The sequence below is a fragment of the Tinamus guttatus genome, unplaced genomic scaffold (assembly GCF_059628265.1).
Source record: "Tinamus guttatus ecotype Peru unplaced genomic scaffold, ASM5962826v1 Tinamus_guttatus_pri_ptg000513l, whole genome shotgun sequence".
In the NCBI taxonomy this organism is placed as follows: Eukaryota; Metazoa; Chordata; class Aves; order Tinamiformes; family Tinamidae; genus Tinamus; species Tinamus guttatus.
This window is the reverse complement of record NW_028289047.1, coordinates 483,332-509,693: the sequence shown is the minus strand read 5'-3', so window position 1 is coordinate 509,693 and position 26,362 is coordinate 483,332. Positions and strand designations below refer to the sequence as shown.

At 44.2% G+C, this 26,362-nt stretch overlaps 1 protein-coding gene across 1 annotated transcript in view; it reads left to right on the top strand.

Annotated features, from left to right (window-relative positions):
- Positions 1 to 24,881, top strand: part of SVEP1 (sushi, von Willebrand factor type A, EGF and pentraxin domain containing 1) — a 122,515-nt gene extending 97,634 nt beyond the window's left edge. Inside the window, exons 39-50 of the mRNA XM_088533663.1 lie at positions 1,161 to 1,386; positions 2,553 to 2,708; positions 4,697 to 4,760; positions 5,769 to 5,942; positions 6,844 to 7,017; positions 9,074 to 9,247; positions 10,420 to 10,596; positions 10,928 to 11,098; positions 17,458 to 17,553; positions 19,971 to 20,066; positions 22,480 to 22,573; positions 24,081 to 24,881. Of these exons, the coding sequence (XP_088389789.1) occupies positions 1,161 to 1,386; positions 2,553 to 2,708; positions 4,697 to 4,760; positions 5,769 to 5,942; positions 6,844 to 7,017; positions 9,074 to 9,247; positions 10,420 to 10,596; positions 10,928 to 11,098; positions 17,458 to 17,553; positions 19,971 to 20,066; positions 22,480 to 22,573; positions 24,081 to 24,111 (1,633 nt within the window). The 3' untranslated portion in view covers positions 24,112 to 24,881. The remainder of the gene's footprint in view (positions 1 to 1,160; positions 1,387 to 2,552; positions 2,709 to 4,696; positions 4,761 to 5,768; positions 5,943 to 6,843; positions 7,018 to 9,073; positions 9,248 to 10,419; positions 10,597 to 10,927; positions 11,099 to 17,457; positions 17,554 to 19,970; positions 20,067 to 22,479; positions 22,574 to 24,080) is intronic.
- Positions 24,882 to 26,362: the final 1,481 nt, after the last annotated feature.

The window sequence follows — 26,362 nt, the reverse complement described above, 5'->3', positions numbered from 1 at the left end:
CCTGGAAGAAAAGCTGCACCTTATTACCTTCTCAGATTGACAAATCCCTTGCTGCCAAGCACAAACAGAATACTTTTGGGAAATTCATTGCAGCAAGATATTTTGGCACTCTGAGTCTTCGCTCCTCCACAGCCATTGCTTTCCAACTGCTCTTTGTCTTCCTCCCTACCTCCCTTGCATTTCTCAGGGCATTCAGCGTTTCTTAGCAGGTGGCAGCAACGATCAGCACTGTATCCCCATTTGGCACTCCATTTACCTCTTTTTGCTGCTTCAATTGCTTATTATACTGTGAAAGTGTTGATCTTTGTTTTGTCCCATTTTCTACAATACCACACTGCAGTGTCAACAACCCTGTTGATTCAGAGACAAGAGAGGGGTTAGTATTAGTTCCATGCAATGGACACAATGTAGATCCCTTCCTCTTAGGAGAGAAATTCCCTTGGCAGAAGGATAGGTGCTTTTTTTGTCAGTAAAGGCAAAAAATAGTTGTAGACAGAAATGGGAGATGACACACTGAGGGATTTAATAGAATCAGTCATTTCCCTGAATCCTAGAGCGGGTGACTGTATTTACCTAGTTACAAGTGAACGCACTGATGGCCATATTCTTCAGCCCAGCTGGGTTCACTTAATGATGCATAGTGTGGAGCAATACAAATCAACCTTAATCTCCAAAGCAAACAACTCCCAAGAAGCTGAAGCTTAGATTGTTCATAGAAGAAAATGAGAGTGCCTTTGGAATTGCTCATGATTACAAATGGTGCATTCAATTACTGGGAATCAAGAAACTGTGAAAGCACTTGGTGCTCACATGCTCTTTACTTAACTGAAAATCCTCTTTACAAAGAGAAGGACAGTGCAGGAACTCACTAGTACTAGCATTTTCCTAAAGCAGTCAGTATCTTCCAAGCATCAGTGCCACCAACTCACATGGTGCTGCAACAACATGAAGCAGCTGGAGGTGAGGTCTAAAACTTGCAGCCTTTGCCATAAAACAAGTGCAGCGCAGGCATGCTTCTTCCAAGATTACCTTGAAACAGAAGAGAAATGTCGGGGTGCACTTACAAAAAAATGCTAAAAAATATCTGCCTGATCTGTAACTTGTGGACTAACTTGTCCCTAGAGGTATGCCTGTGGTCAGAAGTTCACGTTCTCTTGCAGGTGCCTGGAAGGTTACACGATGGTGACAGAGGTGGACACGTGCACTTGTCAGGAAGATGGACAGTGGTCTCCTCAAAGCATTTCCTGTTGCCCCAGGAAGTGTCCACTACCTGCAAACATCACCCGTGTAATCGTGCTTGGAGACAACGTCACTGTGAATAGCAGCATCTCTCTGTCATGCGTAGAAGGCTATACCCTGGTGGGAGCAAGCACGTCGACGTGCAAGGTAAAGTGCTGTCTGCACAATTTATTCTGCAGGAGAGTCCTCCCCATCCTCTGGCTTAGCTCTCAGACGTTAATTTCACTCAACACTTTAAAAATGTAAAGCCTGTCCTGCAAAATATATGTGTCCTTGTTTCCCAGTAAGAATGATTATTAGGTTTCCATGTGTAGATTCAAGAGTGGAAATGAATGATTTTTTCTTCTATCTAAAAACAATGTCATCCTTAGAAAAGCATTCCTTTTAACATATGTCCACTTAATTTCAGAGAATAAATCATACCTCAGATTTTCAAAAATGATGCCAGGGATTTATTATTTTAAAGATCATGTGCACAGCTTTTTCTTTTCTCCAGAAAAATAGATAACACTGAGTAAGCTGTAGAAACTTCAACTCCCTGTATATTAAAGAGCAAACAAATTTACCAGTTCTGCTAGTAACCCCTTCTTGCATCTCAATATGCAAGTTTGCATATGTTACTTAAGCTTGCAAATAAACTTTGAAGTTGTGTGACTAACAGTCGTATGAGTAAAGCCAAGCATGTATGGTTTTGCAGGATCAACACTTAATACAGGAAGGATTTCTTCTTATTTTGCTGTTTCACAGATCTCTGAAAACAGGAGTAGCTGTTTCTGTTTTGCTGCTACTTACAAGTCAGCACAGACTTAAGAAAACTAATTTTACTCCCACATTTTTGCTGATTGCCTCCTCAGGTATCAGGCTTCTCTTGCAGCTCCAGGAGGAGAGCTGAAGGACTCTGTCATACTATTAGAAATGCACCTAGGACTGAAGTACAGAACATGGGACTTCAGGCAGCTAGAGTTTGGGTTCTTTCCTTGCTCTGTTCACTGCACTACCGTGTGACCTTGTTCAAGGGAGCTCCCTTTTCAGTACTTTTCCCCACTTATGTTTTGTTCCTCTGTCTTATACGTCTAGGCTGAACATTCCTGCCACAGCTGAGTCCCAGTCTAGATAGTCTTAAAGCGTTGCTTGGATTAATGAGTGTTACTAAAGACTGAACAAATAATGATACAGTAATCACATCTGAACAAACACTGGATATTGCTACTATACTTCATTTAAATGAATTTACATTTACTTTCATTTAAATGTAAATTTCTCATATGAAATGGTACATTCCTGCTTTTTTTTATCACATCTCTCTTTTACAGGAAAGTGGCATTTGGATGCCCTTATTTTCTGATGACATCTGCCTTCCTGTATCCTGTGGGACCCCAGAAGCTCCAGAGCATGGATTTGTGGTTGGCAGCAAATACAATTATGAAGATGTGATTCTTTATAAATGTGATTCTGGCTATGAATTAGAAGTAAGGAAGCTGAATCCCCATCACACTAAGCCTTTTGTTTTAATTCCTGGTTCTGATGTGGTGACTGCGGGGATGTGTTTTGCCTGTTCCAATAGTGATATGTTCCCCTAGCTGAAGTTGACATTGGATATCTGCTTTTGTTGTTGTTGTGGTTGTTGTCTGTAAAATGCCACAGACATGTTTGGACCTTTCCAGAAGGTCCCAAACTTGAAGTGTAATTGATGCACATACAAAGATCCTAGGTAAGAATACACATCCAGCAGATACCTTTCAGTATCTGCTTTTTTTTTCCTAAGTTCATGCTGGTTCAGCCCTCTGAAAAGGCAGTTTTCTGTTACCTCAATAACCACTGCTATATGCTTGAGACATAAACCACTGAAGAGTTGATGTACCTCAGCTGTTGCTCTCTGTAGCTGGACCTCCAGCTTCAGTTTCGTAGCTTCCTGAGGACTACGCTGCTTTGTGCCTGTCAGACTCAAAGCTCCTGATAAACTCTGCTGCCCTCAGTTCTGTGATATTGCTAGGAAGCATGGAAGTGATATCTCTTGTTTTAATAAGGCTGCAGAGAGACTTCAGCTTGTTCAGCGAGTGCTTTATTCCCTGACAGGGATGGGGACAAAGCCCCATCCTTATGGCTTTGCCCATTATTCTTAGTACCAATTAGCCCTGTCTGAACTCTGAGGTGCCACTGTGGCTTGTTATCAGGATCTGTGCTGGCCTCACACGCTGCAGAGACCAGAGAAGGGAAAATAAGCTGCTGTTAAGTAAGAATTTCATGCACATGAGTTCAGCCAGCCAGGAGTGGATCCAGTCCCTGAGCATCTCTCTGCTGGCTCTGCAGTGGGGTAGTCTCAGGCAGAATAGTCAAAAATGTGGGTACTCTTACCGACAGAAACTCTAGGAAATACACACTTAGGCTACAAGACAACAGGGGAAATGGGGCAAGAGTGGGTCAGCAGAAATACTCTGGCCCTTCTATAATACAGGAGGCATAATTAATGCTAGCAGGTAGGTCTAGCAACATTCGAGATTAAAACTAGAAGAGTTGATTTCTCTACCAGAGAGGAGACCACTGTCAAATTCAAATGTAAAAATCAGGAGTGTTTAGAGAATGCGTAGCTAATAACATATATTTTTTTTAGTAGATATGGTACATATATGATATTGCTGCATGGAGGAAGGATGGTTTGATAATTAGACAGGTATAATTGCAGTTTGGAGTTGTTCTGGTGTTAATAAGCCAGTGCATTCTTATATTAAAAAGTCCTGCCAAGTTTTATATTCCAGCTTCGCCACCTAGTGTCAATCTTGCCTCCCTGCTCTTTTTTTCCTGTGGAAGGCACAGTGTTGCGGGTAGTATCACACATACTATCTCATTTCAAATAACTGTCCTTGTCAATGGGTTTGCTCCATAAAGTACATTGCTTTAAGGGACAAATTCAGATGTTTTTCTCCAGGTCCTGAAATGAAATAAGAAATAAATAATGGGCCATTAGACTGACTATAAAATGAGTACATAAAAGAGAAACAAAGTAGTTCATTAGCAAATGTAAAGAATATGCATTTGGGATATGGTCAAAATTAGTACAGTATGTTTAACAAAACACTGGGTTGTACTGTTCTTGAAAAAAAATGCTAGTTAGATTTTCATTAAGAGAGTACTGCAAGGAGAAAAATTCTCATATTTCCTGGAAAGATGATTTCTGGAAACAAGAATGGTGCAACTGGCAGGAGAGATGATATTCCATGGAGAAAGAAAAGAGAGCTGCCTCCCTGGCCTGCAGATTTGTCAATAGTACCCTGCAATTTGCAGGAAGGAGTTTTACTGAAAGTCTCCTGGCAGGCGGGGTCTCTTAACATTTAACCTTTTCCCTAGAGGTTCCCTATGGGGGGGTGGAAACGCACAGGCCTTGCTAAATCCAAGGGTTGATGGGAGAGAGGGTCCACTAAGGAAGGCTGTTATTTGAGCTCTTTCTTCTGCTTCACAGGGTGATACGGAGCGGACCTGCCAGGGAGACAAGCTCTGGAGTGGCACAGCACCGGTGTGCAGAAGTAGGTTCCACCTGAGATTGACGTTTGATCCAGAGTGACTTAACCAAAAATGCTGATGCTTGTTTTGCTTGCTTTATAACTCAGATCTGAAATTTTCAGCAAGTACCACAGATATCTCTTGGAAGACTTACAAAATTTTCAGAGGTACCAGTGGGAAGTAAAGCACTACACATTCCTCCTCAGCCCCCAGGAAAACTTGACAAACAGCTCCAAAAGTGACAAATGTTGTTGAATACTTCTGTTTGTAGATCCTTTAATTCAGATATTAGATAGGGCTTGTTGCACTTTGATGCATTCTTTCTGCTGTTTTAGTTTTATGCTTCTTTAGATATGTTTTTGGGAAATCGTTAATGATCTGAAGAAGTTTAAGCTTTTTATGTTAACTTTGCTTCCTTTGGATAAGATGCGGGTAGTATCAGAGCCTTCTCTAGAAACTTAAATATAAGCACTACTGCTTATGTAGCACTAATGACAGTCACTAGTAGTGACAGTAGTGATAATACAGGTGTTTTGCTGTAACAGATTACTATTCACCTTTGAAGGGTCAGGTTTGAAATGTAATCAATATGGCATTGAGGTCCTGATTTCTGGGGGCTAATGAGGATCTTTGAACATCAGAGTTATCAGGATTTGCAGGTTCTCAGTATTTTGAAATTTAAGCCCATGGGGATGTATTTTCTAAAGAACTTCAGTCCCATGAGATGTCTAATTGCCGCTGATTGCAGTGTGGAAAGAGGAGTTGACTACATAAATGATGATGTGTTTTCAGCTATTGACTGTAAGTGGCAACACGGAAACTCCTAAGACTTCCTGCCAACACCACCACAATGGATTTTGTCTTTTAGCGTTAACTGGAAGCATCAAGCATGGCTACCACACCGTGCCCAGGGGAAGACCCCTGTGAATGCCTGTAGCAACACGACATTCTCCTCGTTTCACAGAGTAAAAACTGCGGAGGGGCTGGGAATACTTCCGCACTGGGGTTACACCTAATTCGTTACGTTGCAGGGATTTCGTGTGGGCCGCCGGAGGTGGTGGAGAACGGAGCCGCTCGGGCAGAGGAGTTCCTGTTTGGCAGTGAGGCTCTCTACAGCTGCGACCCCGGCTTCGAGCTGCAGGGGCCCAGCCGGAGGGTTTGCCACGTTGACAGGAAGTGGAGCCCGACCGCCCCTTCGTGCGTGCGTAAGTAGTGGGCAAAGCCGGACAGTGACGGTTTTGCTGGAGGGCTGGGGAGCCAACTGTGGGAGCTCCTCCTGGAGAAGCCAAGGGAAGAGCCGGCGGTGCGGCTCCCGCTGGCAGTTCCTCTCCGATCTGTAGGGAGCTCCTTTGGGCATGTTAAAAGGACATAGGCACAGAGCATAGGTTCAGGGCGCTAGGGGAGGAGCGTGGCCGTTGTGCTGGGTTTGCTCTGCGCGTTGCAGTGCTGAGGCCAGCGTGTCGCGGGCGCTCTGTGTGCCTGGAGCACAAGCCTCTGCTCTCTGGAATCAGATCTCGGCTCGCTGGAACCCTGCAGCAGAGGGCCATTAGCTGCAGGAGCATGGGGATAAGGATCTATGACTTCTTTCACACAGCTCATTAATAAAATACTACAGTTTCATCGCCTTTACCAATAAAATGTCTCACATCTTGTGTTGATGTCATGTTCCTCCCTCTCCCCATTCCTCTCAGAATTAACCAATTTGCCTGATCTCCACAGGAAGGGTGGGAGATCTTTCTTAAAATATTGCCGTTTTTCTTGAGGCCACCCTCTGCTGTACAGGGAGCAAAGGAGCCTGCAAACACAGCCTTTGATCTGCTTAAAGGAAACACCGTGGAAATACCTGGAAATGGAGGACTGAAGGCACCTCATAGCGTGCAATATCGTTGGGTATACTTGAGCAGGTTCTCTGTCAGGTGTCTGCAATGTGAGCACCAGGAGAGAGGGTAGACAAGGCACTGCATAGCCCTGCTCTGTATACTTACACAGCTTCTTTCTTCTCCTCATCTTTCCCTTGATTTCAATGTGTGAAGTAAGATGTCAAACCATGTGTAGCAGATGAGCCTTGTTATTTTTCTAAAACAAACACATTTTTTCCTCTTCTAGGAATCACTTGTGGACTGCATCCCTCTGTAGAAAAAGCAGAGGCCATGGCTACAGGAAGCACATACAGAAGCAACGTAACCTTTGTGTGCCACTCTGGATACCATCTTGTTGGGCCCCAGAACATCACATGTCTTGCCAATGGGAGCTGGAGTAAACCCTTGCCTTTGTGTGAAGGTAACTGTTTGGTCTCATGGCCCCAGCACAACCTGACGTGGGTTAAACAACAGTGCACCTCTTCTGCATGCACACCATATGGTCCAGGAATTGAGCTGCTGCTGGAAATGATTCTGTAATGTGCATTAATGGCTGAGATGGTGCCCGAGAGATGCTTAAGATGGTGCATGAGAGATGAAAGGTTTCACAGGGAGCAGTTACCAATGCAGAAGAGGTCTTAGATGTGAGTTTTCTTTAGGATTTTAATTTGCAGTTTCACAGTCCTAATGAGAGATGAGGCTGCATCTCAGAGAAACAGTCCATTAACAGAAGATGATAGATTGGGAGGACAAATGATTTTACTTCCAGCAATCTTCGTCAGTTGCTAGGTTGATTTTTGTTGTTGTTGTTATTGTTGTTTTATGAATTTTTGGCCTCAAACCCAGCAGCAACATTGTCTTGGGAACCGTCTCAACAGCTCGACCTATCACCACCGCGTTCCTCACATGAACATGCACCATGAATGTATGCTGTTTATCACCGTTGCTTTGAAATGCTCCCTCAGCAAGTCTTCTCATTCTTACCACAAAGCAGAATCAATGTCAAGCAGGAACTGTCTGTGTCCGCGGACTGGGCAGGGGGAGGTGCAAACAAGGCTCTGGTTAACACAAAAAAGCAGCACAAAATCTTCAGTATGCTATTGTTGGATGAGTGATCAAAATGCAAAGCATAAAGAAGCTTAATAAATTCCATTATACATTATAAACCTTTAAGCGTGAGTGTTCCCCTTTCCCAGCCTCTTTGCCATAAAAAGGCAAAGCTCAGGCTTTTTGTGTGTTTCCCACCTTCACTTCCTTCCTCTTCTCTCAGAAAGACATTAGTTCATTTCTTGCCCATCATATTCCCCTTAAGGCTCTTCATATCCCTGATGTTCACATTTCTGGCCTCCCATGCTAGACTTAGACCCAGACTCCTGCTCGCCTTCCTTAGTGCTCCTGGCATTCTCATATGAAGCTGGTATGTTGATTTTTCCACACCCAGCTCCTCATACAGATTCTGAGGGGCAGCTCCATCTTCCACTCAAGGTACATGTTAGATTCCTGTCCCCAGAGCTACAGAAACAGCATGAGGACAGGCCGTTTGTGACATTTCTTGTGATGGAGGCAATCTTGGGCGATAAATGCAAAAGCCCATCTGATCCCCTTAGGGTAGCACCCATTTCTTAGAGAAGAGACCACCACGTTCTGTGTGGGTGACCACATGGACTGCACAGTGCTTTACAGCCCACCTATCTGTAATCTGCAAAGTTGGTTGTTACCATCCGCATTGGATGGGAGGTTCCAGGTAACTATCCAGGCACCTAAGAAAGTTACAGGGAGCAGTTCTGAAACTAGCCACAGCTCAAGAAGACTGTCTTGAACAAGGTCAGGCACAGCTCATTCAGGAACAAGGTAGCTGTTACATCCTTTAAATAGTCTCTTCCACCTGCTCGATAGTCTTTGGTAGCTTAATCATCAGTTATTGTGCTATTTTGCAGATCCCAGGGAAATCTCATGGAAAATGGGGCAAAGAACAGAAGCTCTTCTGTGGTAGCCCCACTTGGGCTGGCTCCCTGCTGGCTTCAGAAACAGAGTTAAAAGTCCTGAATGGAGTAATTATTAATATAAATGGCAGCATCTCATTGCAACACATCCTGCATCTTGTCCAGCATTTCCAGTCTGGTGGAAAGGAAGGGACAAGCTGAAAGTTTCTGAGGTTTCTTGTAGTGGTGAGAAGCAGGCACTCACGTTCTGCCACATTAACCCCAGCAGGAAATCATAAATGTGTCCCCCCCTTACCAACACTGGAAGATTCTCCTGTTCTGAAAAACAGGAGCCTGTGGCTTTTCTCCGTCATTGGGAGGAGCTCCTTCCCCAGCATGGCTGCATTTCCTTCCCAGGAACTGAACTCTCCCATAGTATTTCTTATAATTCGTTAGTCAGTGGTTGTCACTTCAAAGATACTGTATGAATGACTCAGGAATTGCTGGAGTCCTGTCCAAAGTCAAGCTGAATTAATGAGAGTTCTTCCTTTGCAGAGACCAGATGCAAAGTCCCAGCTTCCTTGCTGAACGGGAAGGTGATCTATGAAAACAATACAGTTGGCAGCACTATAGCCTATTTCTGCAAGAGGGGATACAGCTTGGAAGGGGAACCTGCAGCAGAGTGCACAAAGGATGGAAAATGGAGCAACCCCTTCCCTCTCTGTAAACGTGTGTGTTTGCTTTGTAACCAAAAAAAAAGTGGTCTAATTTGTAAGCATTAAAGGCCAGACTGCTCTTCATTTAAAGGGGTAGTAATTAGGAGCAACTTCTGCAGATCTTTGTGGAGATGGACTGTAATTCTCTTTCAGAGTGGCCAAGAACAAGATTTATTACTTGTACCTGAAAAGATGGGTTTGTCCTTCATTGGGAGATTTCCTTTTTCGGGGCACCCCATGTTTGAGGGGGAGTTAAGGGAGCAAGTGCTTAGCCATGTTAAAGCAGTAGCAAATATATTGTCTATTTTTGTGACAGTGAAAGAACAAACTGTGCTCTGTGTTGATCTCCTTAGTTAGAAAAATGGCTTATATGTTAAGCTCACCTGGACAAAACCCTGGGCAAGCTGACATAGTTGGCCCTGCTTTGATAAGGAGGTTGTCTAAACAACTTTATAAATTATCTATGAAATAGCACCTTACACACACATGCACTGCATACAAACACCCACGCAGCCTTCCTTGTTGCCATATCTGGGTCTAACTAATCTTAACTGCTCAGGTAGCAGTTGAGACATTTAATTGTGGCATAGCAAAGAATGTGTATGGTTTTAGTTTTAGGAAACTGGCATCACTCTGCTGTATTAAAGTTCAACATCTCTCTCATTTATGGTGAAAGACCAGCAGACTATTCAGAAAAGGCTCAGCAAGCTTACAGCCAGCAATAGATAAAACTACCAGAGAAATTCTAAATTCTAATGAAAATTACTGAGAGTTTCTGTACAAATACCTGGATTTTCTGCTGCTTTATATTGCTGCATGCCCTCTGAACAGCTAAATAGAATAACTGAATCACTTCTTACAATAAGATTTTAGTAAAGGCTCAAGCTAAGGGAGAGTGGTTGGATCATGTCATGTAAGATATTCTCCACTGAAATCCTCAATACCTCTTCCACTTGTGCCTGCACAGTATGGTAGCAAGTCACACAACAGCAGAGAGTCAACCATTTGATCATTTATTTACAAGTCCTAATCTCATAATTTAACATCAAATTACAGATGGGACTTGTGAGCAGATTGTTCTTTTTATGACTTGATTTTGAAATTTGGAGATATTTTTCTAAAGCTTTCTTCCCTTCTCCCTCCTTCCTTCCTATTCTTCTTTCCTCACACCTTTTCTCTCAACAGCAAACCCTTGTCCTGTGCCTTTCATCATCCCAGAAAATGCCCTGCTCTCCGAAATGGACTTTTATGTTGGGCAGAATGTATCCATCAGGTGCAGAGAAGGCTACCAGCTGAAAGGACAATCTGTGATCACCTGCAATGCTGATGAAACTTGGACTCCAGCAACAGCTAAGTGTGAAAGTAAGTACAGGAGTTGCAGTTGTGCTCAGTCCTTTCTGTAGAGCTGATGACAACAGGAATATGCCGAACAGAGCATGAGGGCATGGATGTGTAAGTAGAACTCTCCATTTAAATGCAGCTATTCTGGATGAAGAGAACTTTTGTCTGTGGGTGTCATTTGGAAAGGTGCAGGAAAGCTTCTGGTGGTGTAAACTGGGTCTCTGCTGGAAACCCTGGCACATATAGGTAGCCTAAGAAGCTCTTTGAAAGAGGTGTTATTTCTTGAGCAGGATGCAAAATGTGTCTGTGCTGATGCAGCTGACCAAGCCTCTGGGTGATTTGTTTTCTTTAGAGATATCTTGTGGGCCCCCAGCTCATGCAGAGAATGCTCTGATCCGTGGTGGCTTCTATCAGTATGGAGACATGGTCACCTACTCGTGCTACAGTGGCTACATGCTGGAAGGGCCCCTGCGGAGCATTTGCCTAGAAAATGGGACATGGACAATGCCCCCGACCTGCAAAGGTATGAATGTACTCTGTTCACAAGCACGTTTCAGATCTTGCCATAAGCACAGGGATAACATGCCATGAAAGCCAAATTCTCGCTGGTTTCCGTGCAGCCATGCATGGCACAGTGCAGGGCATTGCACTGAGAGAGAAAGCTTCCACAAATCTAATCTCCATTCCTGGCTAATCCCTTAGTTTCTTTTGCACAAGCGGTGTTTCCCACACCCTGAGATCATCTCTCATAGTCTGTCCTTTCACACTGTTGGCATATCTGAAGGAAACTCCCACTGTCTGTTTTGCTGGTCTTTAAAAATATGCACTTGTTTAAATTACAAAATTAATTCCTGCACACACAGCACTCAGACTCTGTATCAGTTTGATACAGAAAGTGGGAGAAGGCTACACAAACCAAAGTGGTAATAGACTAAACAGCTGAAGACAGATTAAAACAAATTAAAACAACTTCAAGCACTAACTTAAAACCTAAAACAATGCATGGTAGAGGAGTTTAAAACCACAGGGCTTTGATATCTTGACTTCTGTCCACATCAGGAGACTGACTGGCCCTGCAGCTCTCAGTTAGCCATAAGCAGGGTAACTTACCTGTTCACTGGTATCCTGAATTCTGTCTCAGTTGGTATGCCTCATACAATGCTGTGAACTCACCTTCTGGAGGGCAGCTCTGCAGAGAGGGACCTGGGTGTCATGGTGGACGACAAGTTGACCATGAGGCAGCAGTGTGCCCTCGTGATCAAGAAGGCCAATGGGATCCTGAGGTGCGTTAAGAAGAGCATCTCCAGCAGGTCGAGGGAAGTGATCCTGCCCCTCTACTCAGCCCTGTCCAGTTCTGGGCCCCACAGTACAAGAGGGATGTGGAGCTGCTGGAGAGAGTCCAGCGCAGGGCTACAAGGATGATCAGGGGCCTGGAACATCTGCCCTATGAGGAGAGGCTGAGGGAGCTGGGCCTGTTCAGCCTGGAGAAGAGAAGGCTGAGAGGGGATCTAATCAGTGTATATAAATACCTCAAGGGAGGCAGTGAGGAGGATGGTGCTGGTCTCTTTTCAGTGGTGGCCACTGACAGAACTAGAGGAAATGGCCACAAACTGAAGCATCAAAAGTTCCACAGGAACTTAAGGACAATTTTTTTAACAGTGAGGGTGACAGAGCACTGGAACAGGCTGCCCAGAGAGGTTGTGGAGTCTCCTTCTCTGGAGATCTTCAAAACCCGCTTGGACGCAGCCCTGTGCCACGTGCTCTAGGTGACCCTGTGCGTGCAGGGAGGTTGGACTAGATGACCTCTAGAGGTCCCTTCCAACCCTAAGCATTCTATTTTATGAACTGTGCCTTAGATTTTTAATTTAGAAATAAGAGTACTGAAAGCAAAAAATTTTGTGACTATCACTGGCCAGTCACAAGCAGTCCCGTTCTCAAAGCTCACGGACTCCCTTAGAAGAGGAAAGGTGCCAAAGCATCAATCCAGGATCACCGCAGTCATAATTAAAGCTGTCTTTCTTTTTAGATTGAAAGCCCTTGGAAACAGACCTTTTTATACAGTCGTTAGCCTAAATAATTAGGAGTCCTTTGTAAATTCTTTTATATGAATTCTGCCACCAAATAATGTTGGTGGCAGTATCTTAACCTAGGCAAGTTAAATTGTCCTATTGGAAAAGCTTTGTTTGAAGCAGGCTCTCTGTTAATTAATAATTGTATAATAATAGATAAGATTATTATATAATCTAGTGTGATATATATATTGTCAGGGCTAGAAATGACAGTACTAGATTATTTGGGAGGGATCTAGACCAAAAAAATAAAGAGCTTGCAACTCTTGAGCAGTTCAGCAATATATAAGCTGTGATTGAAGACCATTTTTTCTCCTGGTAATGTGGCCCTGACTTGGCATTGCAATGGAGAACCAGCTGGTCCAGCAGCCGAATAGAAAAGATTAATGGTAAAGTTATTTACTATTAATCTGAGTTATTTCAGATGCCAAGAGGTATCCAGAAGTCCTGCTGAGGACATACACTCCCAGGCCATGGAGCTACTTCTGAAAAGTTTACCTAGTACCTCATGGTTGCTTTCTGAACTGTGTTAGTTAGAGATTTCAACAGTTTTCTGCACAACACATGCTCTAACATAAACAAAAATTCATTAGGAAAATTATTTGGATGTTGTGTCTTCAGGTCTTAATGCTTTAGGTTCTTCAGTTCTGTCTTTAATATCACCAATTACTGCTTTTTATTCTAATTTCATATTTGTTTTTACATAGAATCCTACCTTACGCCAATAGCTATAGACAGGTTACTTCCAGAGGTTGCTAACCACCTGTGAGGGCTGATCTGCAAAGAATCATCCTGCTGCATATGGGAACACTTACCCCATTTCCAGTACCACTGAATCCACTGGGATGTGCAGAGGATTAAGTACTAGAGATAACAATATCCAAAAAAGAGGATGTGACGAAGTAGGCAGGCGAAGTGAGCATAGGACAAGAAAGCAAAGGAGAATAACCTGCTTTGATTTTGCTTTATTATTTACTTTATTATTCCCAAGGCATGGGAACAACAATTACCCTTCTTTCCACTTGGTCCCAAAAGGGACCAAAGATGTTTCTGGGAGGATAGACGTGTGTTTCTGTGACACACATCAAAGTAATCTTTCAGAACTGCTTTATAATTCACGGGAGATATTTGCCTAACAAAAGGCCTACAGGACCCAAGCCTTTGTGGTCTACATCAGAAGCAACATGAAAGCGGTTCTTGTAATGACTCATGCAGCATTTCTTGTTTTTGGCACTGGGAGTTGATTATTAATGTGTCCTAAGCCTGAAATGTTCTGGCCCGGTTGAACGGGTTAGTTAACATAAATATTATAATTAAAAAGCAGACTTGTTCATTTCTTTGGGAGAGCTCTAACCACAGCTGCACTTGCCCGAATTGCTAATAGTGTAAGATTGCAGGCCAGGTCCTGATCTGAGGCCCAGGGGTGAGATGGGTCATCCCGATTCTGTGGATCACGAGCACTGTGGGACTCGGCGATCTGCACAGATTCACCCAGCTTATCCAGCTCCACTTCCATCTGTCGTTCTTGAAATCTGTGCCATGTATTTGCTCTGTGCGTGCATCTCACTGACCAGGAATGATCTTCTGGTGAGGTGCAAGGCAAGAATTTCGTACTTGGTCATCAAACAAGAATATATTGATGGGCCAGCTCTGAGACTTAGGGAAAATTGTTCACTTGGTACCACATGAAAGATTTGTGGTGGAGGCGAGAACAGAGGCCTTTTTATTTTTACCTCCTTAACTGTGTTAGTGCTACACCAGTGTAACTTCTGTGTCCTGCAGAGATAATTGTCAGGAACATTTCACATTGACAGCTGGGACCTGCTACAGTAACTGCAGTTGTTATTAGTGGTTGCCTATCTGTCCCCATTAGATCAGTGCATCTGCCCTGCTTACTTTCATGCTAGCCCGAGAGGAGAACAAGATCCTGACTTAACTCCCCGCCGTAAGCCTTTCTCCTGCCTTATTTGCCGAGTGAATAATAATCCCCACAGCTACAGGCACAGAGTCTCTCTCCTCTTAAATCAGGGCATAACAAGTGCACACCTAGAGATTATAATGTCTTACTCATTCAGAGTTTCACAACGAGGGCCTGGGCACAAACCCAGGGAAAGATGCTGACCTGAGATCCTGAGCTGCTGAGTGCGGTTGGAGGTGCATCCCAAGCAACTCCTAAAACTCCTGAAACATCTGCCCCTCCGCTGACAGGCAGAATAGGCTTCAGAGGCCATTTCTCTTGGGCTGTGGATTCAACTCGGGCTACCACTTATATGTCAGCCTTATCCCCATCGTCCTGTTGTACGTTCATGGTATATCATTCGAGTGGTGTGGATTACACAAAGCTTTAAATGATTTTGTCCTGAACTTTCATGACATTTCATAGAACATAGAAAATCTAATCTGCGCGCTGTTGTGCTTTAGGCCCTGGTCCTCATGGGGGACTTCAACCGCCCTGATGTCTGCTGGGATGACCACACAGCTAGGAGCAGACAGTCCAGGAGGTTCTTGCAGAACATTGCAGATAACTTCTTGGTGGTTGATGGGCCAACAAGGAGAGGGGCTAGACCTGGTACTAACAAACAGACCTGGAATAAACCCAGACACCAGGACAGACTAGGGGTTGACCTGCTGGAAAGCAGCTCCACAGAGAGGGATTTGGGAGTCCTGGTTGACACCAAGTTAATCATGAGGCAGCAATGCGCCCTCATGGCCAAGAAGGCCAATGGGATCCTGGCCTGCATGAGGAGGAGCGTTGCCAGCAGGTTGAGGGAGGGGATCCTGCCCCTCTGCTCAGCTCTGGTGAGGTCGCACCTGGAGTATTGGGTGCCGTTCTGGGCTCCCCAGTATGAGAGACAAGCAGCTTTCAGAGAGCATCCAGTGTAGAGAAACAAAGATGATTAACGGACTGGAGCATCTATTGTTTAAGTGAGCTGGGCCTGTTTAGTCTGGAGAAGGCTGAGATTTGATCAACATGTTCAAGTGCCTGAGGGGTGATTGTAGGGAGGATGGGGCCAGGCTCTTTTCCGTGGTGGCCAGTGACAGGACAAGGGGTAATGGGAACAAACTGAAACACAGGCAGTTCCATCTCCATGCGAGGAAGAACTTCCTGACTGTGAGGGTGCCAGAGCCCTGGAACAGGCTGCCCAGAGAGGCTGTGGAGTCTCCTTCTCTGGAGATCTTCTAAACCCGCCTGGATGCCACCCTGTGCCACGTGCTCTGGGTGTCCCTGCTGGAGCAGGGGGGTTGGACTAGGTGATCTCTAGAGGTCCCTTCCAACCTCAACCATTCTGTGATTCTGTGATTTAGTGATCACAAAGAAACAATCTGTCTATGTTATTGTTTACATATCTATAACAAAACTGTGCAAAATATCTGTTAAAGTACTGCATTTTCTGTGACCCTCTCAGGACCAAAGACATCTTCTTAAATTCAGTATCAGTTGACATATGATGTAAGGGCTCTGAGTCTGAAAAAGAAAAAGACAAAAGCTTTGGCTGTATTTCAGGTGGCCCCAAGCTGTAGCTTGCATCTTGGCATGGATTAGCCACAAATGTCAGTCAAGCTTGGCTCCATCAGTGGAAAATTTGCATTCCTTCCAGTGGGGATCTCAAGTCTGAGCAGTCTTTCCATGTGCCAAACCACTGTTTGTGTTTGACACTAAAATTCAATGAGATCTGAAACACTTTCAAAGCCCAAGCTCATATTTCACTACTCTAGTAAGTTATTAAAGATAGGATGCACATAACAATTCAGATTGGATTTCCTGAGGTCATGCTTTGTTCATAACTACCACTAATTGAAACTTAGTGTGATTACTTATTTGTTCTGTAGTGTCATCTAAAAGCCACAGTTTTTGATCTCGTGTATGTAGTGTGCACACCCATATGAGACGGTTCGTGCTTGCTCCAATGATCTTTAAGTCTAACATGTTTGAAGTTAGCTTGCCACCCATTTTGCAAAGTGGGCCTGGTTTCCCTAGGTGTGCTAGCCAAGATACAGTGCAATGCAGATGAATGATGATAAAGTCCAAAGTCTGTCTCAAGTCACGACAACTTATTAAGCTAGCATGACAGAGGACACTTTTAAGTTCCCCACTTTTATGATCAGGTCCTTGTTAAAAGTCGTATTCGACGAGGAGCAGCAGCCAGCATGGGCAGTAAGGGAGGTTGATGATAACCACACTTTGGTCTGCATGAGAAAACAGCTCTCTGTGCTGCCGCTGCACCCTTGCAGAGCAATGCTTATCTCTGGGGATGGTAGTGCATAAAAATTGTATGTGCCGCTGCGGGTCTTTATCATGCCTTATTGACAAAGCCTTTACTGTACCAGACAGCATTATCTTTGGGTTTTGTAACAAGGTTAGAGGAAAGCTTGATTTTATTTTGGATTTAATTTAAAAGAAAAAAATAAGAATTCTGTTTGTTTTACAAAACAGAAAGAAAAAAAAAAACAGGTAAAGCACAGTATCCGCCTTGAAACATTATCCAGATAATTTGCCAGGCTATACTAAAAACTTCTAATGTTTCACTCTTCCAGTAGCACAGAGACAATTCCTCATCATGTTAATCATTCACTGTACATGAAGAGGATAATATTATATGTGCTCCCTCCCACCTTTGCTCACTCACAGTACCTAGCCACAAGCACACAGCCAGAAAATGATGTAATCCTCGAAATCAAAGCCAAGTTTTGTTTCTGAGCTTCACTACATTTACTTTCCTACACTAGAGCTTACAAATCCAAAAATCTGTGAAGATGCCGAACGGTTGCTAATAACCTCCTGGGGTCTGACGTGACCATTTCTGTTTTCCAGCTGTCTGTCGGTTCCCGTGTCAGAATGGTGGAGTATGTGAGCGACCAAACGCCTGCTCGTGTCCCGATGGCTGGATGGGCCGTCTCTGTGAAGAGCGTATGTATATCTGCTTCAGGCGTAGTTTTAAGGATGTTTTCAATAAGACTGAATTTATATAGTGAACCTGGCTGGGAAGTTAAAGACGTAAGAGCCCAAAACCTTAAAAAACATAACTTTTCTTCTTTACAAATTAGAAACAACTGAATGGACTGACTAGTAGATTGCTTATTTCTAGATAAATGACCATCCTCTGACATCTTCAAGCCAAAAATAACTTTAATCTTTAATTGATGAGATTCCCTATTTGGCTGTTCTTTTGCTGTCTTTGAAAAACTTGCTTCAGTTCCCCAAAGCATAGTTCTAATGACAAGGCATGGTAATTTGGGGAAAAGAATAGGAATTAGAGCAAAAAGAGATAAGGGTGTTGCCAGTAGATGTGTTTTTTTTCTTGGCTTCCTTTTTATTGCTCTATAATTATAAACCTCATCAATCCTTGGTCAGATAATACAGCTGTGATATCTTTCAGTCCCGTCCCTCCTGATCTGTACTCCATAAATGGTTGGCTGGCCTTAGTTTTCTGTATTGTGTAGTTAGAGAACTGGACCTTTTCTGCTTGAGAAGAGCCAGCTTTGACCTTGGTGTCTGCAGAGATTCCCTGGGTGCCATGGGAGGCCAGTTTGTGCCCTATTTCCCTTTTCCCCAGTGGTGATCTCATTAGAAGGGGTTGGTAAGGCCTGTGCCTTTCAGGGTGGCAGTGCTCAAGCAGAAGAGACCTTGTGACTGGAAGGGTATTTTGGCATGGGTCTACATGAATAGAAAGGAAAGTTCTGTCCTGCATTTAGGAACAGAGTATGGCCCAAAAGTTTTAGAGGGACACCTGTAGCTGAGAGGATGACAATGACCCTGTTCCAAGTGAAGATGGAGACATATGGAAGGGAGTGACCCCGCTTCCTGTAGCACATGGAGAGAGATGTGGTTTGACCTTATTGCTAGACAGATGTATTACATCTTAAAATTATCCCCTAATTCTACCTCTGCAGGCTCTCTCAAGCCTGTGCTAGAGCAGAGCCCCTGCAGCGTGGCACAGATCTCCAGCTGCAGAGCAGGAAGTGCAGCGAGTTGGCGCTTCGGCCTTCCTCTGTGGGACGAACTCCAGCTCCGTGGTGCCTTCGCGTGGCCACTGCTCGGGTTTCCCCGTGCCCATCCCCTCCCGCCGAGCCAAACGGGCAAGCTCCGTGCTTTCTGCTGCACAGGTTCGGCAGGAGGGCAGTGAGCCTGTGTCTCAGAGCTGCGCTTGGTGTGCCTGGCCTTAGCGCGGGTGCGATACTGAGCGCGTTCTCCAGGACCAGAGGACAAACTGCATGCCCCTGGTTGTTTTGATCTGCCGTCCCAGTTCAGACCTTTGTCTTCCTGTATGAAAAGAAGGAACAGGCAGCTGACTGGCTGGATTACACTCCACACAGATACAGGCACCATCTCTCCGTACTCCCTCTCATTCGGCACAGGTAGTGAGGAGAGGGGAAAGGGCTTCATGCGGCTAGTTAGTTACATCTCCTTTTGAGCTCTGATGAGCGAGATGCACCAGGGCACGTAAAACATGCACCATCTTTCCTTGGTGTGGGGTGTCTGCCCTGGAAGTCAACACTTCTGAGTACAAGCACTGAGCACTGGTCTCTCAGGGCCACACCACAGGTGAAGCCACCAATAGTTCATTTCAAAGATAACAAGACCCATATGAGTCTTAATCATCCTTAGAGAGGTCTGACCACCCTTAAAAATGCACAGGACTGCACAAACTTGATGATACAAACAGTATTAATTCTTGGTGATATGGATTAGTCCTGTGAACTCCTGGAAGGTCACAATCCTCACCTGTCTAAGATGGCTGTAATTGCTCAGCTTGATCTTGGCAGTGCAGTGGAGGAAGAAGAACTTCACCAGGCCTCTGCAGTCCCATCCATCCTCCCATGGAACTCCAGTGGAGGTGCTGTTCTGTGCTCCAACTCATCTTTCCACCAGTGCGTGCTCACAAATGCATAATCACAAGTGGTTTTCTAAAGTTATTGCATAATTTCCTTGCTTTGAATGTTACATTGAGGAAGTTCTGATAGTTCGTGATGAAAGCATGGTTCTCTCACAGAAGTAGGTATTGATATAGGTACTACACTTGAGAAACAAGGAAATATCCTTGGCCGCTCCCTGAGCGTGCACAGAACCTCCAGTCCTCTGAAAGGATTCATGCAATTGCTCCAGCCTGCCCATTTGTTTGTCCACATTCTTCTTCCTTTCCGGCCCATTTTATTCACAACTTATCCCTTGCTGATAGTTCAACTTTGCTGATACTGCATACAAACACTCGTCGGGGCAGGTGCTCGCATTTCTTGTTAAAAAAAAAGTGCCATTCTGACTGTGACACTTTTTTCTCGGCTTCCACGTGTGGTAATTCTTTTCATTGCTTTTGTTCTCCTCCTTAGCAATATGCATCCTGCCCTGTCTCAACGGAGGTCGCTGTGTGGCCCCTTACCAATGTGACTGCCCCCCTGGATGGACTGGATCACGCTGCCATACTGGTAAAACTCACCCACCTCTTCTGTGGCTATCATCAATAGCTAGCACGGTTCCCTCAGGGGCTCCAAATAGGAGCTTCCCGCAGGATACCCCAGCTCTGCAAAAACATTCCTAGCAGATTTGCTCTCCCCAGCTACACACTGTTTTCCGAATATTCTTTTGTTCAGGATGAGTCTTAGCTCATCCCAATCCTCAGATCAGCTTGCTCCCAGAAAGGACAATCAACATTAACTAGCGATCTTCCCACAAAATGCAGTGCTGAGGAGAGGCTTCCAGGGAGAAAGGTAAAACAGAGTTCTCAGGAAGGATTAGAATTTCTCTCATTTCCAGCCTCAGCATATGCAGTTCACCATTAAACTGATAAGGGAGCTGCAGGTACCAGAGGTTATTTGCCACACGGCTGTCTGGTATAGGGAATTTCTGTGAAGCATTGCCCAACCCAGTCCTGAGCCCTGAGCCACGTAAGAGGGCAGAGGATGTGTTTAAAGGTGGTTGAATTAAGTGACTTATCAGACGACTCTTAACAAAACTAATGAAAATTGCATTTTAATAGACCTCTTACTTCCACCTAACTGAGCTTCACAGGTATGTAACACCACACGACAGTGGTGCAGAGTGATCCAGGGCTCTGTGTCCGGGCAAGTCTGCTTATGTTAGGTGAAGCTAATTTGAAATTAGGGATAATGTTGAATCCATATGTGACAGGCTTACTTCCATATCAAGACTGAGCACAAGTTATTGTCTGGAAGGCTTATCCCAGTGGTAGTAGCCAGTAAAAACCCATAAAATTTGAGTGATCATTGACATGCTTTTTAATCTTAAAATAAATCTTAAAATTATTTTTAAATATTATTGCGTAGTCTGTTCACTGTATTTTTGTTGTTCAGGCCCACCATAACTGATTACTAATGAGCCCATAACAAGAAGGTCTCATTTTGTCATCCTGAAGGTCTTTAGAGTGGCTGACAGGGTGAATTAAAGTAGGAATTTGTGTTGTTGTTAATGAATTTTGACATTACTTGCTTACCTGATAATCTAGAAAAATAGTGAGCCTGGGAGGATAAGCTGTGATACACTACAGATTCAACCTTCCTGCAAAGTAGAATCCCAAAGTGAAGGTTTTAACTGAGAACTCCTGTTCTTTGAAGGATGCTTGCCTAGCAAAGCAGACAGCATTTCAGCTGATAGTTCATAACCTTTGCAGCTGTAACAGTGTATATGGCTGAGGAGGATTTTTTAAAAAAAAACTTTTTTCAATTTTTTTCAAATCTACCCAGGCTGACTTCCTCTTCAGCAAATCACAAAAAAAATCTATGGGGCAGCTGCATTTGTACAAAAGTCCATTCATATATGAGGTTGCTAAACCACTTCTTACTTTACCACTGGTCTTGACATTTTGCCATGACAGAACAAAATGAGATGAGAAATATTTGAATTACTGCTGATCTCATTGCACTAATTACATGCATGAAGGAAGAGCCAGAATTGTTTCATTCACATGTTTCATTCCAGATTCAGAAGTGCGTTTCAATACACAGAATAGGATGCAATTAATTTACAACTGTACAATTTTTTGCACAATTAATTGTAATTAACAGTCTATAACATCCTGCCATTGTCTGTTCATATTTTGATCTAAAGGAATGAGAGTAGTGCATTTCCTTTTCCTTTACACATTATTGTATTTGCTCCTTCATTTGTCTTCACTGGTGTTTTTAGGTCCGTCCTCTAGATATGGCATTATCTTCTTAAGAGACTTCATGATTTTCAGCTGTCCTGTTCTGTAAATGTGTACCTCAATGGAGCTCATTAACTGAGTCTGTGAAAATCTGTGGTTTACCTCCTTAGTCTCAAAACTGATAGGGAAGACTTGAAAGTCTGGGGTTTTTTCTGTTTTTTTTTTTAATGCTTTTTCATTTTCATTTTGTGAATGCTTTTTGGTCTTTTTTTTTTTTTCTTTTTTTCTGTTCTGCCTCTTTCTGTATTTCTTACCACATCTGGTTTCTACTTGTCTGAACTGAGTTCTGGCTATTGTTTAGGTGTCGCACTCCAGAAATGAGGCCTATTTTACTGCTGATCTTCGGGCTCTTCTCCTCCTCCTCCTACTTCTGTTTGCATTCCTTTTTCTGCCTCAGCCTGGAGCAAATAAAATGGCATTTGTAAGGCAGCATAAGACAATGCAGCAGAAGCAGCAGAGGAAGCAGAGTCGCTTTCGGCAGAGCTGTTTGCCTGCGGCTGCCCTTTCCAAAGCAAACCATCTTTTGCAGCTTACTCTCAGTTCGTGTTTATGTTGTATGTATGTTTATGTATGCCTCACTCCAAACAGCACGGCGCAGTCTGGATTTCCAGGGCCTGGATCATGTTGGAGCGTGTGTGGGGTGTGTGGTTGTTAATGCAGCTCTATGTGTGTTGCAGCTGTTTGCCAGTCGCCTTGCCTGAACGGTGGGAAGTGCATACGGCCAAACCGATGCTACTGCCCCTCGTCATGGACGGGACATGACTGCTCGAGGTGAGTGTTGCTGGGTGCTCTCCCGTGGCAGGTTGGAGTCAGCTCCCTGCTTCGGAACCCTGCGTCAGAACAGCAGGACAGCAGGAAAAGAAAAGGTGTGATTAACCCTGCAGACAAGCATCTCTAGATCCTCTTAATCAATCATCACTGAACTGGTCATGATTTATAGGCAATCTGAAACAACAAGCACTCTGTAAAATGATTCCACACGGATAGAAATTCCTTAAAATACTGCGCTAGGATGTAAGCCAGCAGGCAAACCCACAGGATTTAGCCTCATTTTTAATGATGAAAGTGCTTGTTGCGATACAATGTGAGATGTTCTGAAAATCCAGGCAGCCTGTGGAGCAGGAGCCACATTGTTTTGGGACTGTCTCTATCCCAGATGGGTCTAGGTTTTCAAGATAAGGGCCTACAACAGGCATTACAAATAACAACAGCTCTACCTGCTGTTAAGTGGTGTCAATATTTCAAGGGTACTATTTGGTGCCGCAGAGCCAAGTGCCATTTGATCACTTGGAGGCAGTGCCTGTATCAAGAGCCTCAAGAACTGGTCTTGCCTCTTGCTCCTGTGTGCCATTTCTCACTTGGTTTTATCAGTACCTGTGTTTTGCTTACAGATTCATTTCTTACAAGGCCAGTGGAGGAGATGGTGAAGGATAAACATCTATTGTGTCCCATCACAATAGGCAGTACAATTTAAAAGTTTTTCTCTTCCTTTTAGCTTTATTTTCTTAAAGATAACTTGTGAAGTTTGGGTGCTTGGCCTCCAGGGAAGCCAGCATAGTCCCCAGTTTCCCTGGAGAGCTGTTCTATTCCGTGTTGCCATTAGGAGTAATTTACAGCCCCGGAGAAGGAAGACACGTGGAATTGTAAAGATGCTGTTGTGTCCAACAGTCAAATATCATAAGAGAACATGCAGAAAGAATTTCACCGCTCACCTCCATGAGGTGGTAATGAAACCCACACGTACCAAAAATATTAGTACCTCAACCCACACAGACTCCTGCTGAACCCCCTGGCCACTCTCCTGGAGAGTTAAATAAATAACAGCTGAACACTGATGTTTTTCTCCAAGATATTTAGAAATCCAATGACACCAAACACTTTTTATTGTCCTTTATGGCCAAGTCAGGGAAAAGAAGGATTAAAAAAAAAAAAAAAGGCAGTGTGTTTTGCTCTGTATTTTGTTAAACTTTAGTTTTACTCCCCCACGGCTCTTTATGGTCTCCAATGCTATGCGAAGGGCCCCAAAACAATGCAGCCCAAAACAATGCAGGCACAGCAGGAGTTACTGGGAGTGACTTTTAGTGGGAAGCTCCAGGGCCGAAGTCTGTCTCAGCGTCCAGGACCGGACTAGCTCCCCGCGCGCGGACGCGCCGGGGTTTACGCGGGCTGCCCGGCGTATCCCTGTGTCCCGCTCTCCCTGCGCTGCCGAGCGCCGCGCGGCCTCCCTGGCCCCGGCCGTGCTCAGCACTGACTCTGTTTCCCTTGTTTGCTGGCACAGGAAGCGGAAGGCTGGATTCTACCCCTTTTGACACCCGAGCAGCCGCTTCGCATCCAGAGAGCCTTTCTTCAGCCTAGGCGCCAGGGCTTGGAATTTAACGCATTGTAAATCACATCCATTTCTCCCCTTCCCCCCGAGCTCCATTGTTTTGTACTTTATTTTGTGATATATTTTTTCTGTACCTTTCCCTTTTTAAAGAAATCCTCTGTATTTTTCATTTACAAAAGTATATCAAATATATGCTGCTACGCACACACCATACACACACACACTCCCCCATACAAATGTAAAAATTCCTCCTGCCCACTAAGGAAGTAGTTGTGTATGGAGAAGTCCTTCCCATTTCTTACGTACATCTGTTTGATTGAAACTCCTCATATTGCCTATCATGATCAAACAGAAGGTGGCAGGTCTGCTTAACAATTGCCAAAGGACACTGCAGTCCACCATTTTAACGGTAAAGAATAACTTTCAGTGAGCCACTAACTAAAAATCTTGCCAATGCTACAATAAATCACTAACTGAGCCAGTAAACCTTGCAATGGACCTCTTTCAGAACTAAAAAAAGAATTACATCTCGTAAAGGCCATTGTGTAACCATAGTTTCAGGTAGTCATAAAAAGAAGAATCAGTAATGTTTACCATGTGACATTAATTAATTGGAAAGCCTAATAAAAGGCATTAGCAAGATTTTTGCCTGAGGTAAAAATGAACTAATGAACTGAGGTGCTAAGATTTACTTAGTTAAGCAAAAACCAGAGGGTGGAAATCCCGTGCCACCCTTGTTGATCAACACCATGCACTTGTCCTTAACAACTTGTCCTTTTTCCAGGAGTAATAGAAAGCCTGACAGGTACTCAGCCTTGGGAAGGAGGAAGGAAATTTTATCTTCTGCAATTTTACTGCTAATGACCCTTGGGGTTCTCAGTGAATACATCATGTGTCCCACCCCCCCGCTTACAGATTTATTTCCTTGTGTGAGTGCTGTGGTATGACCCAAAGAGGAGCTCGTAGTTGTGAGAATAGGACACCCGTAAATATTGACAAATAACTGATGGCTCTTAAGGCCAAAAAATGGGGATAAAACAAACTAGTGAGCCAATGAGAGCATTCAGTCAAGAGTCAATTAAACAAATAAAACAGTACTGATGGAGACTAGAAGTTGTTAGAGACTGACTTAATGTGAATGCAGACTCCTGCCTTCGGAGAGCTGCAGTGGGTTGTTACGAGCTGTCCTGACCGCTCCGGACCTGCCTTTCCAGGACCAGCCAGCGCAGAGCAGCCGCCGGCAGCCTCCCGGCTCCACGGCCATGGGCGGCTGCAGCTTTGGCTAAAGCGCTCGGTAACAGCACCCGTATTTCCACCCCGCAGTCACCACCATCTGCAGGCACTTTGTCCCTTGAGCTCCTTGCTCTGTAGGCCGAGCGCAGCACACGGGAGCCCGCAGGTGAAAGGGGGCCCTGGTGGCAGCGTTAGATCTTCATTGCACGTCGCTCTCGTATTCTGCAGAGTAAAATGTTCCTTTTCTAGTGTATTTCTGTGGTGTGTGCATCGCATTGCCCTTGCTCTGCCCTGGTGTCCCCCAGAGCAGAACAGCATTGGTTAGGAAAGTGCTTAGAGCTGGCAGGACATTTTTGTAGAGGAGTATTTTGGGGATCGGGGCTGGCTTTTTGCGCTCCAGCTTCACACTAGCAAACTCGTATAACACATGGAGTCCCAGGATCAACCCAGTCAACGTGTTGCATAACCAGATGTGGTGGTAGAAGACAGTAGGTGAAATTAGAGGTTGTTATATTAATGCTGTTGATGGTGTTTTAATACTTGCAGGAACATTCCCCCTCCCCTCCCAATACTGTATTGTCATTTATGTCACTGCTTGTTGTGTGTTTTAAACAACTTCTGTGTGATGCACTTTACACTGTAAATAAAGTTGCACCCTGTTTAGTACGCATAGAAGCAGCACTTCTTTTCTGAAAGCCAACAAAAAAAAATTCTTGTCTCTGCCTACCCTTTCTGACCTGCTGGGGGTAAATACGGGTACTAGAGAAGCAGGGCTCCAGTCAAGAAAAAAGATAAAATAATTAACAGTCGCCTTAAAAGGATGTGCTCGATTACCCCGGGATAGGTAAAAATGCTGTTGGTATATAATTTTTCAAATCCCCTCTGCTGATGAGGTGTATATTAAAACCTCTGAGGACCAAATTTATTGCAGATGCGTTTAAGCCAGCTTTGCTCAGTGCCAGATGGAGATCTGGCTTGTTTATTCTGCGTGTTTTATTCTG